General features: G+C 36.1%; 1 protein-coding gene across 1 annotated transcript in view; it reads right to left on the reverse strand.

The window, feature by feature from the left end:
• MMS22L (MMS22 like, DNA repair protein) overlaps window positions 1-21,306 on the reverse strand; it is a 105,529-nt gene that overhangs the window by 73,023 nt on the left and 11,200 nt on the right. The window contains exons 7-11 of the mRNA XM_023759754.1: window positions 20,565-20,695; window positions 17,958-18,071; window positions 10,543-10,716; window positions 4,648-4,710; window positions 1,999-2,118 (exon numbers count right to left, since the gene is read on the reverse strand). Coding sequence (XP_023615522.1) covers window positions 1,999-2,118; window positions 4,648-4,710; window positions 10,543-10,716; window positions 17,958-18,071; window positions 20,565-20,695 — 602 coding nt within the window. The remainder of the gene's footprint in view (window positions 1-1,998; window positions 2,119-4,647; window positions 4,711-10,542; window positions 10,717-17,957; window positions 18,072-20,564; window positions 20,696-21,306) is intronic.

Here is a 21,306-nt window from a genome sequence, read left to right on the forward strand (position 1 = left end):
ATATGTTGGGCACTTGGGTTTCACTGTCTTATCCTGCTTCACTTTCAGTGCCTGGGCCGTTGCCAGGGACCTGAGAGGGTCTGCTGAGTGAGTGAGTGAATAATGAGTAAGTGAATGAGTGAATGAATGAGCGAGTAAGTGAATAAGCAAGCAGTTACGGGGCAGGAACTTCTGCCACAGAAGTTCCCGGCCCGCTCCCAGCTGCCTGACACCCACCCCGGGAAGTTCCCGCCCTGCTCCCAGCGGCCCGGCGCCCCTCTTCCGGCTGCTTAGTTCCTGCTCCCAGTGGCCCGGCACCCCTCTCCCGGCTGCTTAGTTCCCGCCCTGCTCTCAGCGACCCAGGCCCCCAGCCACTCCTTCAGCAGAGGCCAGGGAAGGCGGGAAGCTTGGCTTCCTCCATCACAGGGGCAACCAAGCCTCCTGCTTGCTCCAGCTCTGTGACTGCCGGCTGCCACCTTGGTTGGGTTAATTTGCATATAGTCGCCGATTGGCTGGTGGGGCGTGGCTTGGGGGTGTAGCGAAGGTATGGTCAATTTGCATGTTTGTCTTTTATTAGATAGGATATATATATGTATTGGACTTTCCTTTATTTACAGTTTTCAGAATGAGGGTTTTTTTTTTTCTTCTCCAGAATGTTTTAAAGCATCATAAACTCAAGGGTTTAAACATATTTGATGTTTTAATCCATAGCAGTCATATTTCTTTCTTATGCCCAAATGTACCCAGCGTTGGGCAATGAGAGCACCTTCAAGCTGGCTCCTGTGTACTTTTGACATGACTCCAGTTTACTTTGATACCTTTCCCTTTCAGTTATGACAAAATACTAACCTAGACTCACCTTTTACACATTCTGCCTCAGAACTAGATTCAATCATTCATCATGCTTCAGAGAAAGGTTTTTTTTTCTCATTTTTATTAAGCTCCATTATATACAACCCAAAGTTGTAATTTACTTGTAAATATTCCATTTCCATTTTCTGTCTTGAGTGAGGGGTTCACTATTTATTTACACAGAAAACCAAACATTCCAAACCTTCTCTCCACACATTACAGGTAACTAAATCTTCTAAGTCTATCTTTCAAATTTTTATCTTCAAAATTTATCATCTCCTTTCTAAATCAATTATCTGCATTTTAGGTCTCTTACTGCATTATTTGTGTACACTACTACACTGGACTAATAACTTATCTGCACCCAATTCATTCACACCATTTTTCAGAAAAACTCTCAAACACATACTTAGTATGCCACATTCTTGCTATCTCCCAAAAAAATCACAATTCAATTGGATGTTATCTTCATACTCTAGCCCCTGACTACCTTCTCTCTAATGTCCTTATTTCCTGTCTCTCTCCATAGTCATCTCAGACCCAGCACTCAGAACTCTTAAACCTGGTATAAACAGGTATTTTTTTTCAAGTCTCTATACATTTGTTCGTATTTTCTTTTTGCCTGGATGCACTTTTACTTCCATATTTGGAAAATGCCCCTCATTCCCTAGGCCAAGTTTAAAATTATGACTTCATAAAGTCTTCCAAAAGTCCATACACTGGATCAGATACTCCCTTTTCTGGAGTTCCATGGTATTATCAATTTTGTCCACAATATATCTGTACAAATAGCGTATAGGTTACTCAAATGTCAAGACTGCATCTTAGTCAGGACAGCGTTAATTGTTCAATGTGTAGCAAGCAATCCAGTCATTAAAAAATACTTATAAATAAGGATTTTAAAAAAACATCTTTCTGGTATAATTTCAGCTACTTTGCTTACTGTCACTCTTAAGAGAAGAGACACCAAATGCTCTGTTCCCTTAGGACAATGCTCTAGATAATGTTTGTGAAAGATAAAGTTATTCTTGAGCTATTCTAATCTACTTTGAAAAATTAACTTTTTAAGAAAAATCTATAACTATTCACAATTAAGCCATAAAAATATTCCTCAAATATCATGAACAAATTCTTCAAATTCCTGTTACAAATTCATAGTTTACTCACCAGGTTCTTACTATAATATTCCCATAGAATGGTGACAATTGTAATGTTTGGCTCCCAGAAATCACAAAGTGTCAAACAACAGTGAAGATACATTCGTAATTGCTCTTCTAGTATACCATCCTAAAAAATAAACTTAAATTGTGAAGAAGTAAATGGACTATAGCAACATATTATCATCACATGATATTGCATTAAGTAACCTGCTTCTAAAAAGAATATGAATACATATCACCAAATCATACCCACTTTTATCTTTAGACCAAAAAGTCTAAGTCAGCAAGGTATATGTCTAAAAATGCTTTAGAGACTCTTAATATATTCAGTTTAATGAAAATTATATAACTCAATTTGACTTTTAACTCAATTACTTAAAAACTAGAGGTCCAATGCACGAAAATTCGTGTAAGAGTAGGCCTTCCTTCCCCTGGCTGCTGGCACCAGCTTTGCTCCAGCACCTGGGACCTGTGCTTCCCTCTGGCGGCCAGCAGGCACCCGGGACCTGGGCAGCTTCTCTCTGGCCCCAGCTTCATCCGGAAGGATGGCCAGAAGGACGTCTGGTCTAATTAGCATATTACCCTTTTATTATTATAGATTACAATAGCTGTTTCATGATTGAATGGTGTAGGAAACTCAGAGATTGGAAAAGAAACCCAAACCAGAAAGAGGTAACAAAAATGATTTAATAATTAAGATGTATACAAATCCTAAGATCATACTTAAGTACTAGGTCAAATTCTTTTTAAAAAATGTTTTTATTGATTTTTAGAGAGAGAGGAAGGGAGAAGGAGAGAAACACTGATGAGAGAGAAACATCGATCGACTGCCTCCTGCACGCCCCCTACTGGGGATCAAACCTGCAGCTTGGGCATGTGCCCTGACAGGGAATCAAATCCCTTACCACTTGGTTTATGGGTTGATGCTCAACCACTGAGCCACATCAGCCACGCTAGGTCAAATTCTTTATAAGAATATAAGAATTGCTCTTTAAAAAAATTTTTTTTAAATTGATTTCACAGAGGAAGGGAGAGGGAGAGAGAAACATAAATGATGAGAGAGAATCTTTGATCGGATGCCTCCTCCACACCCCTCCTGGGGATTGAGCCTGCAACCCCAGCATGTGCCCTGACCTGGAATGGAACCGTGACCTGGTTCATAGGTCAATGCTCAATCACTGAGCCACCTCGGCCAGGCTAAGAATTGCTCGTTTAAAAACCAGAGGATTGGCAGAGTACATATATTTTAACTTTTAGGAAGTGCAGCAGGAGAAAGAACTTTTCTATGGAAAAGAAATGATGATAAATTCTCCTGCTGTTCCTGACCAGTATAGGTATATGGATCTTTATCCATATGAACCTATACAGCCTTTTAAGGAATGCTGTTAGAGCTGAAAGTAAGCTTATGAGGTTCCTAAGCTATGCTAAGGCATTAAGATTGGATTAACAGCTTTTGTAAATAACAATGACCATTTTCAATGATTCCCTATATTCTTGAAGTAAAAAATACACGCAAAAAACTTTGAGTTACTAAGTCAGTATATTCTTAAAAACAAGGAATAAAGCCAATTAAAATGACATAGAAAAATAAATATAAACAAAAACTTTTACAATAATTGGGATAATAGCTCTTTTGTTTCTGATACAACTGCAGTATGTAAAGGTCTCTGGATTTCTAAACTAGAAATCTTAGCTCATACTTAGAAAATTTATAACTAAATGCACTTAACATGTTTCACCTAAAAATATTAAGACTTAAGAGATAACAGGGAAAAGAAAATGTCAAGCTATTAAAATGATTCTCAAAGATATGGCTATAAAATAAATGTGTGTGCATATGTCTGTGTGTTGTGTGAGTGCTATGTACATAGCAATCTTTTACTACCACATTTCCTTTTTATTCTTCAAGTTTTAACAATCTTTATTTTTAACAGAAAAGTATCTATTTCCCAAATTTAAAAAATTATTTACTAAAAATTTTCCTTAAACTCTTACATAAATTATGTGACAAAACTGTATAGAACTACAATACAATATGTTTAAAGATGTGATGAACAGCACATTTAAAACTATTTTAAAAGGAGGTCAAATCTAACCTGTGGGCCATAAAGCACTACATTAACAGCTCTGCAGAAAGAAAAATGATAAGGTATGAAATGAAGGCTCAAAAACTAGGACCTTATCAGCTAGAGTATGATTCAGGCCTGTAAGACAAATTGCTCAGCAAGGCAAGTCCCCTTCCTGCTGTGATGAGAACAGAGCTGAATTTTCAATGTCACTGACTATCTCCCTCATCGTGTCTCCTAGACTTGGTATTATACAGTCGAGGAACGGCTTCGAGTTCTGAAGCATCTACTACTTTTTTTTCAATACATTTTGTCAAAGTCACCAACTAGGATAATTATCTTTGTCCTTTAACTGGCAACTCAGTGTTAAAACTAAAAAACCTTCAAAGGATAGTCACTAATAGGAACTATTATTTGTTGATACTTCATTGATAAAGATTTATGATTTCTATCACAGGTCATTAGTAAATAAACTAAGTATGTTATTTAAATCATAAATAAGTTAAGTTTGCTTGGTTCTTACAAATAAATTCTGTAACAAAAAAATTTGGCAAAGCCCACAAATTGTCTCACTTTAAGTGAGTGCATACCTGAACATTGATGGACCTTTTCAGCAGTTCTTCTACAAAATTCCAATTTGATTCCATTTGTCTCTAGGAAGGGAGAAAATATTACTGTATCAAAATTACTGCTCATAATTATAAATTAAAATTATGATATAGCAAGTTAAGCATGAAGTATAAACATTCTATCCAACATAAGACCTCACTACAACTTCCTGAATGTCTAAAATTACTTGGGCACAGTTGGTTGAGACTCAGTAGAAAAATTTACAACTATCCCAATCCAATATAGTCCTTGTAAGTTGTTTATTTATAAAATTATAAATGTTTTAACAAATACTTAATTTTTGCTGTCAGATGTAATCTAACAGAAAAAAAAAAAGCTTTTATTTATTTAATTTTTTTTGGAGTTTTTATTCCCTGAGTGTTGTTCCTTCCTTCTGGTACTTTACTCACCAGAGACTTTTTCCTTCATTTTATGCATAACAACCTGAAGACAGTCTACTCCAGTAAACAAGTAACTAAAAAATTTACACAGAAAATAAAGAAAAAATTTACATAGTACTATCTCTTATTTAGGTAATGGTCATTTACTAGAAACATCAACTATCTAAAAGATTCCCCAAAGTAAGGAAGAAAGCCAAAAAGAACTTTCTCAGAGCCAAAATATTTCACAATGGCTAGAAACTGAAAGTGACTAAATGTTTCCAAAAGAAAAGCCTGCAGACCTCTCACAGGATACTAAGTCCATTGACACTCAGTGTGTACACTGCAACACTGATGCCAGGAGACTAGCATGTCTTGATTCCAGGGGGAGAGGAAAACAGAAACTCCACATTTCGTACTTCCTTGATCTCTGCATTATGTACCCTTGGCTAATTTTAATTTAAATCCTTTCTCTGTAACAAACTATAGCTGTGAGTATAATAGCATTCAGTAAGTTATTTATATCCAAGTAAATGATGTAGTTTCGGGAATTCCTGAGCTTGCAGTTGGTGTCAGAAACGAGATCAGCCTTAAGGACTGTCCCCTAAAGCTTAGTAGTTGACCCTAAAAGTTTCTCAAAAAGGAGACCCTTTTGTTCTTTCAATACTACACATATATGGTGTTAGGGTCTTTACATTATTACTTCCTCAGAAAAATCTTAGCCATTTCAAAGATAACACAAGTCTCAGAAAGATCATATATGTACGAGTCAAGTCCAAGTTGGTCTGCCCCCAGAGCAGTGTTCCTTCCATTATACCAAATTATCAGCAACTGATTTTCTTTTTCTAACAAGCCTTCCCTCAGCTCTGAGAAATTTACTTTTCTATCATTCTGTACTAAGAAAACAGTACCACTAGTCCCAAATAGGCAGGAACATGATAGGGTTGATGTTTTTGCTTCGTAATTTGAGTGTGAATGAGTATATTTCAATTATTCTGTTCTATCAAGGCATTTGAATCACATGAATTATAAAGGAGTATAATTGTTGTCCAAAGAATTTCAACTCTATGGATCAATATTGTGGTTACGTTCTGAAAAAATAAGCCATAACTCAGAGGAAAGAATGGTGACTGTATCATGCCAAAATCAAATCTGAGTAAGAGAATGTCTCAAAATACTGGTATTTCTTTCAACAGTGACAGCATTTTTTTTTCTTTCTGTATACTAACTCCACTGAGGAAAAAACAAAAGTAGGGAGTCATGGATTTGGGACTGTGTTTTACATTTCTTAGCCCACTATCAAAACTAAACACCAGGAGAAACCAAGATGGCGGCATAGGTAAACACATGAAATTGCTGCCTCACACAACCACTTCAAAAATACAACTAAAAGACAAAATGGACATCATCCAGAAACACAGGAAGGCTGGCTGAGTGGAAATTCTACAACTAGAAGGAAAGAGAAAAGCACACTGAGACTCAGAGGAGGTGCGGAAGTAAAGTGCAGAGGTACGGATGTGCGCGAGGAAAGGGCTGGAAACTGAGGATGTAGTTGTCTTTTTCAATCGGGATGGAGACACAAGCTCCTGACAGCCCTGACTCCAGTTCCGGGCGAGTCTCTGGGGACCCAGACTCACATGGGGAGAAACTGGACTGTCTGGCATCGGGTGGAACTCGAGGGCAAGTTTCTCTCAGAGGTGCTTGCAGCGATTACTGTGGGACACTGAGACCCGGGACCTCTTAGGGTAGGACTGAGGATCAGCCATAGCTGTTTGCTCCGCCCTGTTGATTTCTTGAGACCCCGCCCCACCCAAGCTGTGGGCAGAGGCTTTTGCATATGAATGGCCTGGCCCTTTGCAATCTGAAAATTACCTAACAAACTGCAGCTGGGTCAGAGAGACCCAGAACATCCAAAAGAAGGCCCAAGGCCCCACAGCAGCTTGTATTGCTTCACAGCTGGGCCTCTCATCTGGGCACCTCCAAATCCCAAACTACGAAGAGGAATCTGCAGATCTCTCCGTAGCTCCTGCTGGGTAGCCTCAGGCAGAGGCTAAATTAGCACCTCCTTAGAGATCCAAGTGCCAATGTATCCAGTGGCCAGAGTGGGACCATCCAGATTACAACTCCTCAGATCCATAAGGGACACACTCAGGGGGCAGACTCAGTGAGCACCAAAGCCCCACTAAAGTAAGTCTTGCCCCATAAGGGTGTCTCCAGCACAGAAGTTCTCCCACCATAGACACAGCTGATTCTCACAGCCAATTGGCCTGGAGGTCAATTCCTCCCACTGATACCAATAACAATCAAGGCTTAACTACAACAAGACTGCACACAGCCCACAAAGGGGTGCACCAAGAGTGTCCACCTTGGGGAGGCTGAGCCACTGGGCCCTATAGGACACCTCGCACACAAAGCCAGTCTATCAGCACAGGAAAGCAGCCAAAATGCGGAGAAAAAGAAACAGGTCACAAATGACAGAAATGGAGGAAAGCAAACTACTGGATATAGAGTTCAAAACCACAGTTATAAGGTTTTTCAGGAATTTTCTAGAAACTGCTGATAAATTTAGTAAGTCCCTCAATAAGTCTAGTGAGACCCTCGAGGATATGAAAAAGGACCAACTAGAAATTAAGCATACACTGACTGAAATAAAGAATATTATACAGAGATCCAACAGCAGACTAGAGGATCGCAAAAATCAAGTCAAAGATTTGAAGTACAAAGAAGAAAAAACACCCAACCAGAAAAGCAAAAAGAAAAAAGAATCCAAAAATATGAAGATAGTGTAAGGAGCCTCTGGGACAACTTCAAGCGTACCAACATCAGAATTATGGGGGTGCCAGAAGAAGAGAAAGAGCAAGATATTGAAAACCTATTTAAAGAAATAATGACAGAAAACTTCCCCTACCTGGTGAAAGAAATAGACTTACAAGTCCAGGAAGCGCAGAGAACCCCAAACAAAAGGAATCCAAAGAGGACCACAACAAGACACATCATAATTAAAATGCCAAGAGCAAAACACAAAGAGAGATCCTTAAAAGCAGCAAGAGAAAAACAGTTAGTTACCTACAAGGGAGTACCCATATGATTGTCAGCTGATTTCTCAACAGAAACTATGCAGGCCAGAAGGGAGTGGCAAGAAATATTCAAAGTGATGAATAGCAAGAACCTACAACCAAGATTACTTTACCCAGGAAAGCTATCATTCAGAATTGAAGGTCAGATAAAGAGCTTCACAGATAAGAAAAAGCTAAAGGAGTTCATCACCATCAAACCAGTATTATATGAAATGCTGAAAGGTATCCTTTAAGAAGAAGAAGAAGAAGAAAAAGGTAAAGATACAAATTATGAACAACAAATACATATCTATCAACAAGTGAATCTAAAAATCAAGTGAATAAAAAATCTGATGAACACAATAAACTGGTGATTATAATAGAATCAGGGGCATAGAAAGGGAGTGGACTGACAATTGTCGGGGGGAAAGGGATGTGGGGGTGCGGGAAGAGGCTAGACAAAAATCGTACACCTAAGGAGGAGGACAGTGGGGGTGGGGGGATAAGGGCAGAGGGTTGGGTGGGAACCGGTGGAGAGGAGCTATGGGGGGAAAAAAGAGGAACAACTGTAATAATCTGAACAATAAAGATTTAAAAACAACAACAAAACAAAAACAAACAAACAAAAAACCTAAACACCAACCTGAGCTTCGGCAGAGATGGTATATCCATGAACCAGAAATGTAAAAGAGCCCCCACCCTCCACTTCCAGTGAACTAGGTAACCTGGTATAACTCATTTTAAAGTTACATTTCACAGCTTTTATCTGCTCATCATTTAAGATGTTTCAGAGACAAGCATCAGCTGGACTGACCGACTATACTATGTTATGGGCAAGGGATAGCTCTGTCAAACTGAAGCTTACAATGCTCAAAGGTAATTTTTCTCTGTAAATTCTTTTTCCTTTTAAAACAGATGATAGGATTGTAAGAGGATAGCATACTCTCATCTTGGTTGAAAGAAAAGCATGAAACAGAAATACAAGAAAACTGAAAGCCTCTAGTATAAGAAGTGAGATACCAAATTTCCTTATAGGCCTATATTAAGCACTTGACAAGTTTTGTGATTTAAATCCACATATAGCGGAAGTCCATTTATAGTAACTTAAAAAAAAAATTAACTATATTGAAACCTATTTAAAATGTAAAGGATTTCACATTCATCTTCAGGGCACCGCAGTCCACATTTAAAAATGAAAGCAACTCTATGTTTAACACAAAACCAGAGGTATTTGCTGCAGAACATATGACTAACCATTATTACTTCATATCATCCTCTCACACTAGATAACTCTTTAGTGCAGGGATGGGGAACCACTTTTCTGCCAAGAGTCATTTGGATATTTATAACATCATTCTCGGACCATACAAAATTATCAACTTAAAAATTAGCCTGCTATATTTGGTCAAACATTTAATTAACTTACACCTAATGCCTTGGCAGCGCCACACCAAATGATTTCGCAGTCCATATTGAAATGAAAAGGCTAAGTAAAGACCTTAGAATTATAGGTAAATCTTTGAGTTCTTTAATGTTGTTCTAATATTCTAATAATTAAAAGATGTGAAACATTATTACTCCACAAAAATATAAAAGTGATACTATAGTAATGGTAATTGTTAACATATATTGAGTATTTACTGTGTATCAGCATGGTAAAGACTCAGGTATAGAAACAAAGGACATACAATCTTTCTCTGAGAAGTTCATTCTATTGACCTTGTTCAATGTATGGTAGAATTCTTAAATGCATTGATACCAAGCTGTGTGGAACTTCTCAGAGCACTTTCTGACTCTACTTTATCTTGAGATCGCCTTAACAAGCTGTTTACTAGGGGGATCATCTAGAGAACTTCTTGAGGCCCTTTCCATTTCTCTTACACAATGTCAACACTAATTGCTCCTCAGATTCCATGAAGATTTCTCAGCTGACTCTGTTCGATATTCCAAAAAGAAGAAAATCTGTCAAGTCCAACAAGAAACATGTCAGGACCACCAGAGTTGAGGTCCAGAAATCTGAATTTAAAAAAACCTCACAGGTAGGTCTGGAGAAATATGCTTTCCTTCTGGTAATCTTAAAGATTTTAGAAATAGAGGGAATCTTTCAAAAATCCATTCTCATGATCTCTGGATGAGGAAACAAAGGCCCAGAAAGTTTTAAATAATTCACTGAAGGTCACATAACCACTTGGTAGCAGAACCAGAACTAGATCCCAACTCTTCTACAAATTGCTTTCTTAAACAATAAAAATATAAAGATTATGCTTTTTCAAGATGTTTACAGAAAGGTCTACAGCTTCTAGATTCAGAAACTGAATTTATCTCTACAGGCTAATGACCTGGTTTTGCTGTTGTTTCTGTTCATCTACTTTCTAATTTGTCTACCAAAAATATGTATTAAGTGATTATACAAGAAAATTAAAAAAAAAAAAAATCTTACCATTTCATCTGGTGCTCCGTGGCGATCAAATTGGTAAAGTGATGCTACATGAGTAATAATCCACCAACTAAAACCCAGTGGATCCCTGGACTGGATAGCAAGCACAGGTCTTCTTTGCTCACTTGACGTTTCAAAAAGTGTTTTAAGTAGTTTATTCAACCAGTTCCAAAACGGCTATAGAAACAGAGGTAATATGACTCAATTAAAATAAATATTGATCCAATAACCTTTGACTTGGGTGTGTCCCTCCATTTTTATAATGAACTATACATGCAAAAGAGAATATAAAATATATAAAACTCAAAGAATAAAAAAAAATACCCATGGATAAGCATATGGGATTTTATGGTGATGAAACTATTCTGAATGATACTATAATGGTGGATCATGACAATGCATTTGTCAAAACCCATAGAACTGTACAATACAACGAATGAACCTTACTGTAAACTATAGGTTTCATCTAATTATAACAAATGTATCACACTAACAAATGTACCACACTAAAGCAACATACTAAGGGAAACTGAGTGGAGGGAAACAAGGAATTATATGGTAATTCTGTACTATTATCTGCTCAAATTTTTTGTAAAACTAAAATGCCTGAAAATTAAAATCTATTAATAAAGATAAAAAAAAAAAAATACCCATGTTAAGAATTAGAACATAAATAGTATTTTTCTTTTCCCAACCTGGGTAACCATTATCCTGACTTTTATAATAAATCATTTTCGTTTTTGTAAGTTTTGCCACATCTACACTAATAAAAGAGGAAGATGCTAATTGACCGTACCTTCACTGCGCCCAAGTCACGCCCACCAGCCAATCAGAGCGACTATATGCAAATTAACCCAACCAAAATGGCGGCCGGCAGCCATGGAGCTGGAGCAAGGAGGAGGCTTGGTTGCCCTGGCGATGGGGGAAGCCAAGCTTCCCACCTGCTGTGGCATCCACAAAAGGCAACAAAATTTCAATTACAGAAGCTAAATAAATCCCAAATACCTGCTTCCAGCCAGCCTCCACTGGGAGCTTGGGTGGCTGGGGGGAAGGAAGGCCTACTCTTGCAGGAATTTTCATGCATTGGGCCTCTAGTAGGTATACAAGCCCAAATCATGTTATTTTTGGCTTCCCCTGTTGTTTTGTGTGTTTTTAATGCATGCTTTTATTATTTTTAAATGGAATTCATTGGAGTGACATTGGTTAATAAAGTTATCTAGATTTCAGGTGTGCAATTCTATAATACATCATCTATATATTATATTGTGTGTTTACCACCCCAAGTCAAGTCTCCTTCCATCATTTATTCCCCCTTTACTCTCTTCTCCCTCTGGTAATCACCATTCTGTTGTCTGTGTGTTGAGTTTGTTGTTTTTTTGCTTAATCCCCTCACCTTTGTTTCCTTCCAACAGCTGTCAATCTATTCTCTGTACCTGAGTCTGTTTCTATTTTGTTTGTTAGTTTATTTTGTTCATTAGATTCTACATGTAGGTCAAATGTATTTGTCATTCTCTGACTGGCTTATTTCATTTGGCATAATACTCTCCAGGTCCATCATGCTGTATCAAAGGGTAAGACTTCCTTCTTTTTAATAGTTGAATAGTATTCCATTGTATAAATATACCACAGCTTTTTTATCCACTCATCTACTCATGGGCACTTGGGCTGTTTCCAAATCTTGGCTATTGTAAATAACACTGCAATAAACACAGGAGTGCATATATTCTTTCAAATTAGTGTTTCAGGTTTCTTTGGATATATTTCCTGAAGTGGAATAGCTGGGTCTAAAGGCAGTTCCATTTTTAATTTTCTGAGGTAACTCCACACTGCTTCCCACCAATCTGCATTACCACCAACAGTGCACAAGGGTTCCCTTTTCTCCACATTCTCACCAACACCTGTTGTTTGTTGATTTATTGATTATAGCCATTATGATAGGTGTAAGGTGATATTTCATGTGGTTTTATTTTGCATTTCTCTGATGATTAGTGATATTGAACATCTTTTCATATGTCTATTGGCCATCTGTTATGTCCTCTTTGGAGAAGTGTCTATTAAGTGGTCTGTTTCTATTCTTTGGGAACTTGCTTCTTTTCCTCAACATTATGTTTCTGAGCTACAGCCAAGTTAATGGGGGCAACCAGAGTTCAACAGAATTTTCCAATATATGACTATATGATAAAACAATGTGCCTAATTTACCATTGAACATTTGATGCATTTTAGTAAGATTTTTTTCTAGGTATTTGTACACTTCAAATATTCACATTATTAGGCATAAGGTTGTTGACAATATCTCAACTTTTTTGAGTCTTTTCTTTTTGCATTTGTTTTAATTTTACAGAAAATTTTTGCAGCATTCTGCATGTGATGCTTAAAGGTGGCAACATATATACATATACACATATTCATGGCAGCTAAAATAGAATGTGTACAGGCCCAAAACTCTATCATATTACACAGGTGTCCCCTACCTACTCATGGCACTTTTGGGAATATGAGTGCACATACCAGTAAAATATATGTAGGTCTGTTTCCCTAAAAGAAGAGTAAATTATTTCAGTTGTTCCTTCATTTTCTTTTTCTAACTTTTTAAACACACACTTCCTTACATAATCATGTGGCAGAAAAAAAACATGGGCTGTGGCATCAAATAAATATACATTTGAAACCCACCTTTATATATTCTGACTGTTATTTGAACAGTTTACTTAACCTCACACCCATTCTGCTTTCTGGCACATAAGCAATATCACTCAAGGAATAATTAGCTTTCCTTCTTTTCTGGGAAATTGAACTGAAGTCTAATTGAAATCTACTGGATAATGAGGGTTGGGTTTTTAGGAAAACACTCAAACAGAGACATCTAGTATTAGCTACCTGTTTAGAATATTTTCTGGGACACAGTATGTCCTTGACTAAATTAGTTCATTTTCATTGTTAGAGTTCCCACATAATTTGGGGTACATGTGAATTTCCCAAAATTCCTAAGCCTCTCCCAGGCTTCTCCAATTGCTTATCCTGAGTCCCTAAAAAGCAACATCCTATTGCCTTCACAAAGCAGCAACCCAGACATTTGAAATAACTTAATAACCCTGAACTGCCTCACCCCTTTGGATAATTTGCTTAGAACATTAATCCGTTAAACACTGGTCTGGTTGCAGAAAATGTCCCTTTATTAGTGAGAAAACTTCAAATCCCATTCAGTATTTCCCTGCCCTCATTCCAGGGATAGGGTAGGGACAGGAGGTAGGGAGAATTAAATAGTTCTGCAAGAATGTAAGTATACACACAAATATACAAACATGATTTTTTAAAAAATAAACTGATATACTGTATAAATTAGTATTGTCACACTGTGAATGTCTTAAATCCTTGTATAAGATAGAAAAAAAGAAATATCTGTTTTCAGCAGTCTGGAGCCCTCCTAAGAATGGGCCTATATGAGCCTTAGCTTACTGTTAGCATTCTGTGATACCTTGAATTCCCAGGCAGGCAAAACATAGACACTTTCCTGTTCCTTCTGAAGCTTTCAAATGATTTTTCTGTTCTTCTTTCTTGGCTAATCCACATCCATATTGGTCCCTAAAGCCACTGCATGTCAGATAGTCAGTGCAAAGAGTAATTTTTAACTTGCTCCTTTGTTGGTTTAGGACATTTTTGTTTCCTTTTGGTTTGGTCACTTTTTCTTAGTCCTGAGCTTTTTATTAAGAAAGTATCTCATCGTTGTCCGTATGATTTCCAGAGTAAAAGGTAGGACCTATGTTGCTTCTAAGATGAGGCTTGTTCTGTTGTCATATTAATTCATTCAGTTCTAGAGAATAAAAGTCTGGGGTCAGGGTGTCAGCTTGGTCAGATGAAGGGTCTTTTCTGGATCACAGACTCTGGCTCTGTCCTCCTAAGGAAGGAGGTTTCCTGAGTTTTTTTACATGTCCCACAGTTGTCATGTTTTTAAATGTCATTTCTGTGAAGTCTAGTGCAGGTCAAATTATTTTGCAATTTTAAGTTATTGTGTCTTTTTTGCCTGGAAGTTTCGCAGATTTCCTAGAGGACTTGAAGACATTTTCTTTATCTCTGAAGTCAGAGTTTTAGCAGGCTATATGTCTTAGCATGGATTATTTGGAGTTAATCTTTCCAGTTATATAGTAGGTTTTCTCAATATGTGGATTTAGTTCTTTATTTCTGAAATGTTTTCTTAGATTCACCCATTGTTTTGAATGTCAGTTATGTCCCATTGCTTTTTCTTCTTCAGGGACTCCATTTAAACAGATGGTTATTCTTTGCCTATCTTCCACTTCAAATATTTTCTCTCTAACCCTTTATATTCCTTTATCTCGTTTTTATTCCTCTGGTTGCCTTTCTTACATGCCCCTTATTAAATTTTCAGTTGAGTCTATTCTCCTTGGGGACCTTATAATTTAGTCAATTCTAAATGATTTTTATTTCCATTTCTCTCCTGCATTTAATTTACTCCATTCATTCCTGGCTTTTGGTCTATTTATTTCAACAATGGAATATCTCATTCAAGGTGTTTTTTTGTTTGTTTGTTTTTTACAGACCCAAATGCTTGTCTATTTAATTCAGTATGAAGTGTTCTCTTACAGTTTTCTTCTGCTTTATAGTTATTTCTGGGAGAAAGGGTATCATGGGCTAAAGTATGTCAATTCTATTTTCTTGTAGTAACTTTAGAAAGACGTGTTTCGTTTCCTTCCGTTTGTTTTGTAGATTTGGACTATTTTAAGATTCCTAGTTCAGTGGAGCACTCTTTTGTCAATGTACCAAAATTACATTCTTTATTGGGTTTCCGGTTATTTTTTTTTTTAGTTTTGGTTTTTTGTTTGTTTTTGTTTCTCTTTCGTTTTACAAGACCCTACATTTTCTGCTTTACTTCCTGTCACTGTCACCACTCAATCAGCAAGGGGGAGCCATATCCTTTTTTCACTTGTATTCTCCAGAAGCTCTAACTTCAAAGACTGCCTTCTCATGTAATGTACACACTCTTATGTTCCTATCCTATAACCAGTTCTCTGATATATAAGGAAACTTTTTCAGTATTTTCACATTCTGACAATGGTTTTAGACCAACTTTTATGACTACTGTTAGCTCCCTTCTTCTCTCCTCTGAGCAAATTTTCTGACTACCATTGCTTGCTAGAAAGTTTTGTGGTAGAGCTTTGGTGGCTTTTACTTGTAATTGACAGCTTTGAATATCCCTATCTTGTAGTTATGCTATCAATATGTTTTTCTGGTGTAGTTTTATTTGTTCTTGCTGTTCTATGTTTTGGAGGAGGTTAGGTTAGAAGCTTCGAGTTTAAGCATCCACCCCTTCTCCATGGCTATTAGACATTATCACTGGTTTAGAAGTCACTGGCTTGAAATTTTTAGTACCAATTAGGCATCATGAACTCACTGGCTTGCAATAATAAATACATAACTTTAAACTGCAATACACCACAGCTAAAGACAGACAATTTTCCTTACAAATTTAGTTGAGTTTTTAGTTCATTCTTTTGGGAACCCAGAATTAAGAATAGTGGTATATTAGTAGGATACTCATTTGGGTAAACTCTGATATTTATTGTCTTGTACCTTATAATGTATGAAAGCTAATGTTCAAGTTTATACAATTCAGCAACTGCCCCTAAATTGATAAGGCAGCTTCAGTGTTCAAATGACCTGAGTTCCCGACTATATTTAGTATTTGGCCTCAGTACTTCTTACTTTCTACAAGCTCACTGACACACTAAAATGCTTCATATAGGATACCCAGCATATGGTGGATTATACATATTTTTTTAACAGGAAGATAAAACTGTCTTACTATCAAGAATATAAAGTTCTACTTTGACTTTCAAGTTAAATGGACTTGAAATCTGAGAATAATATAACTTAATTTTAGTACTATTTTAAAAAGAAAATAGCTTCAGACATTATTTTAAGACAAACAAGTATGGTTACTACATAAAATGAAGAGCATACAAATCATGTAGGTTATATATGTTACTACGCAAACTTCTGCAATTAAGATTTTAAATTATGTCTACTTTTCTGTTTAAAATCTAGAAAATTTCTAATAACAAATATAAACATGCTTACACTATGTGTGGTTCATACTTTCAAGTCTGAAATTTATAAAATAAGAACAATTCTAAAAAATTCTTAAATAATAAAGATAAGCTTTGCAGAAAATTAGAAAATTGATTTTTACCATGTCATTGAAATAAAACACCCTGGCAAATAATGAAAGGGGAAAAATGTTGCTGAGACTTTCTAATATTTAAGTCTTGTAGAAAGCTGAACTGTACCGACAATTCAAAATACCATGAAAAAAATTTTCTTACTCAATAGTAAGTAAAAATACAAATTTATACTTAGTAAACTTACTTTATTTTACTTATATTCAGTAAATTTACTGCTAAAATAACTCAGAATACAGTACATGGACCCTGGCTGGTGTGGCTCAGTGGCTGGTGTGGCTCAGTTGGTTGGAGCGTAATCCCATACACCAAAAGACTGCAGGTTTGATTCCCAGTCAGGGCACATATACACAGGTTGCGGGTTCGATCCTCAGTTTGGGCACGTACAGAAGGCAACCAAATGACATTATCTCTCACATCAATGTTTCTCTCTTTTCTTTCTCTCCCTTCCCTTCTCTCCAAAATCAATAAGCATAACCATAGGTGAGGATTAAAAAAAGCAATAAATAAATAAATAAATAAATAAATAAATAAAGTACTTGTAAATCTGCAAAAATAGTCATTATTAAAATTAGATAGCAGTAACCAAACCCCAAATTGTGAAAAGTTGGGAAAATTAAAAGACCCATAAAATATTAAAAGTATTCATATAACATAAACCATTTTAAGTATCATTTCACAATGAATTGTTTATACTTACTTCTGCCTATGGATATTTCTCTTTTTCTCCTAATCGATAATACTTGAAATTAAATAAAGCCCCATTATGAAGACTTTGCTCAAAATGAGGTGAAAGAAAATGTCCTATCTTCCTCTTTGTGCTTTTCTTCATCCCTCCATGAAATAATACTGAAAAATTGATTAACAGAAACCTGTTTATTTCTTCCCAAATCTAAATCTGCCACATTTCCTAACTGAAATGTTTCCTGAGTTACTGAAGACAATTAATAAGTATTTTAGCCTAACAGATTCTTGATAAAACAACAACCCCCAAAAACCCCTTAAGAAAATAAGACAGCCATATTTTACACTTCTCTTAGATGTTTCATATTACCAATTTAGGGTTAAAAATGTAGTAGGTATTTAGTACTCAGTTAATGCTCTGTTTGGTGGTGGTGGTTGTCTTATAAAGAAGGAATGTTGTAAGATTTTTTGGCCAAAACCACTGCATAAATTTAACATAATTAGTAACAATAACTAATACATCAATTTTACAACTTACTTCTGAGAGAGACCATTTACTTCTTTGGTCTAGAAGATGAATGAGTAGAACCCATAGTTCTTTAATGCATGGGCATGGGCAATGGTCACTCGTTAATGCTTCAAAAGCCCTAACCTGTAGAAAATAACCAAAATGAGTTAGAACAGAATTTTCATGCCACACATTTTTCTAAATATTTTAAAAGAATTATTTAGATGTCTTAAAATTTATGCTTAACTACAAAAAATTCTTTATAAAAAATGTGCTATTTCATTAACTTTTATAAATTCCCATTGTAAAACCAAAAGTACAGAATTTTATTTTCAACTTAAAAAACCCTCTGCTTTAATTATCTAGTCTAATGTTCAGCAAACATTCTGTACATAAGAAGCTAGGTAACAAATATTTGAGGTTTTATTCATGATATAGTCTTTGCATATTTACTCAATGCTGCCATTGTTGTGCATGAGCCACTGACAATTCATAAAAAAAGGATGAGGCTGTGTTCCAGGAAAGTTTTGTTTACAAAAGCAGGGGGTATGTTAGATTTGACCTCAGCTTCATGGTTTCCTAACTTTGATCTAATCCATCAGGCACAATAAAAAGACATGTAGTAAAAACATTAGAAAATAACTTTTGATTCACTGTTGAGACTAAAAATAGTGACAAGTCAGAATAAATACAATTATTAGGGCTATATAAAAGTTAAGCAATTTTACCATTTTCTTTTTAAAGCTGTTGCTATTTTTTTTTAATTGATTTTTAGAGAGAGTAATGGAGAGGGAAAGAGATAGGAACATCAATGACACAGAAACATTGATCAGCTGTGTTTTGCATGGCCTCCACGGGGTTCAAGACTGCACCCCTGGAATGTGCCCTAACAGGAAATTGAACCAGCGACCTCTTGGTGCATGGGTTGATGCTCAACCCTGAGCCACATTAGCCGGACTTTACCATTTTTACAACAAATATATCCTCAATGACCCTAAAAAATGCAGAGAATATTGTCTATACTTCTAAGTATAGCTAAACTTCTGAAACTCATAATATACATCTTATTTCACATACATTACATATACACTGAGTGGCCAGATTATTATGACCACCTGACGTTTGTAGGCAAATTAGCTATAATTTCACGCTGAAGTTGCTAGAGGGCCAGACCATTATAAATAGGGATGCAGGTTGTTTATCACAACAGAAGTGATTTTTTTCTGAAGATATGGGTAAACAACGCGATTTAACAGCCTTTGAACGTGGGATATACAGTACATTTCTAACATAATACATTAAGATATTACTATATCATATCTGATTAACATATTCCTGTTAATTATAAACATATAGATTAAATTTAAGAGATATTGATAATACATAAAACAATCTACACTTTAAAAAATTATAAATCCTGATTTTCTATTAGTAAGGTTTATGCTTGTAATTGGAAATAAGTGATGATAATCTATAAATTTCCATTACTTGAAAATGAGTGTGTACTGTAACACCTTTAAATCTGTCTGTATTAAACACTATATATAAATACAATTTAGTAAAAACAAGTGATTTCCACCATGATGCCAGAACTTTCATGAAAACGACCCTTAAAATTTGTCAACTAAAACCACCTTTTTTTCTTTAATATATTTTTTATTGATTTCAGAGAAGGGGAAAGGAGATAGAAACGCCAATGATGAGAGAGAATCATTGATTGGCTGCCTCCTGCACGCCCCTTACTGGGGATTGAACCTGCAACCCAGGCATGTGCCCTTGACTGGAATCGAACCAGGGACCCTTCAGTCCACAGGCTGATACTTTAGCCACTAAGCCAAATCGGCTAGGGCAGTGGTCGGCAAACTCATTAGTCAACAAAGCCAAATATCAACAGTACACTGATTGAAATTTCTTTTGAGAGCCAAATTTTTTAAACTTAAACTATATAGGTAGGTACACTGTTAACTTAATTAGGGTACTCCTAAGGCTTAGGAAGAGCCACACTCAAGGGGCCAAAGAGCCGCATGTGGCTCGAGAGCCGGTTTGCCGACCATGGGGCTAGGGCTAAAACCACCTTTTAAGCTTGTCAACTAACTTTAATTACTCATCTCTTTCATTATGTAACTAGAGGCCCAGCATGCGAAATCGCACAGGACCCAGACCCCGCCCCCTCCACCCGCCCCTGGGCTGCCGGACTCTGGACTCCCTCTCGCTGCCTCTGCAGGACACCAGAGTCCCGCCTGCCTGTGCCACAGGACCCAGAAGTCCCGCCCACCGCAGTCAATGCACCTCCTGGTGAGGCGGTCATGGTTCCTTATGGCATTATGGCCACAGGTCTTTTATTTTATAAATAGCAATATACTAGATCATTAAAGGACTGGCCTCTGCTATGTAAACAGAAGTTAAATTCCAGTCATTATCATAAACATCCTGTTTTCATTTATTTATTTTTGACAAGATGAAAAGGCTTAACTAATTCCAGCCTCTTTTTGAAAAGATGTTTAAAACCTATTCTTTCCCATTCAACTCCCAGATAATTTTTAAATTTAGATTAAATTCTTATATCTTAAATCATACAGATTAAGGACTGACTTGCCATTAAGTATCAAAAATACAAATAAACTCTTAAAGCATTACCTTGTCATACCTGTTGAGTGACAAACTTATTAAATCACAAAGGAGATTTTCACAGTGCTCTTCAAATAGACTGACATTGGTTAAATTGTCACCTGCCAGATTCATAAACTGATGACCATATACAACATGTTCTAAAAATGTAATAAAATAAATTTTATTTAAAACTACAGGAGAAAAGTTACTGTACCCCTTTAAATTATAACAAGACTGTAACATGTAGTTAAAAGCAAATTTTTGCAAGCAGAAGTTAAATATTATAATTCCTTTCTTATATGAACACTGATGAAACATCATGTAAAAAAGTTTCAATTCTTCCAGTTACCATTCAATAGGCTTCTCTATTGTTAATGTGGCCATCTTTGTAAAGCAACCATGCAAAATTACTTAAGAGAAAAAAATAAAAATAAATTAAAAAGAGGATAAACACTAGAAATTCTTCATCCTCATTTCTAACCAATAGAGCCTGTTCAACATTATTCTTTTAACAAACAATGATAAAGTAGCCATATGCAATTGCATGAAGTAAAGCTAACAAAAGATACCAAAATTTGTACCTATAGCAGAGTAAGTCCACCAGAGTTTGCTCTAAGAAAATATTTAAAATACAGTGTTCACCTGGCAGAAAAAGTTATTTGTGTACATCGTTGCATATTTTTGTGTGTATATATGTAAGTATACATAGACACACACATATATGTATTTTTGTATTTATTAATTAAAAAGCAGAAATTGAGGTAATGGA

Source organism: Myotis lucifugus, unplaced genomic scaffold (assembly GCF_000147115.1).
Source record: "Myotis lucifugus unplaced genomic scaffold, Myoluc2.0 scaffold_161, whole genome shotgun sequence".
Classification (NCBI taxonomy): Eukaryota; Metazoa; Chordata; class Mammalia; order Chiroptera; family Vespertilionidae; genus Myotis; species Myotis lucifugus.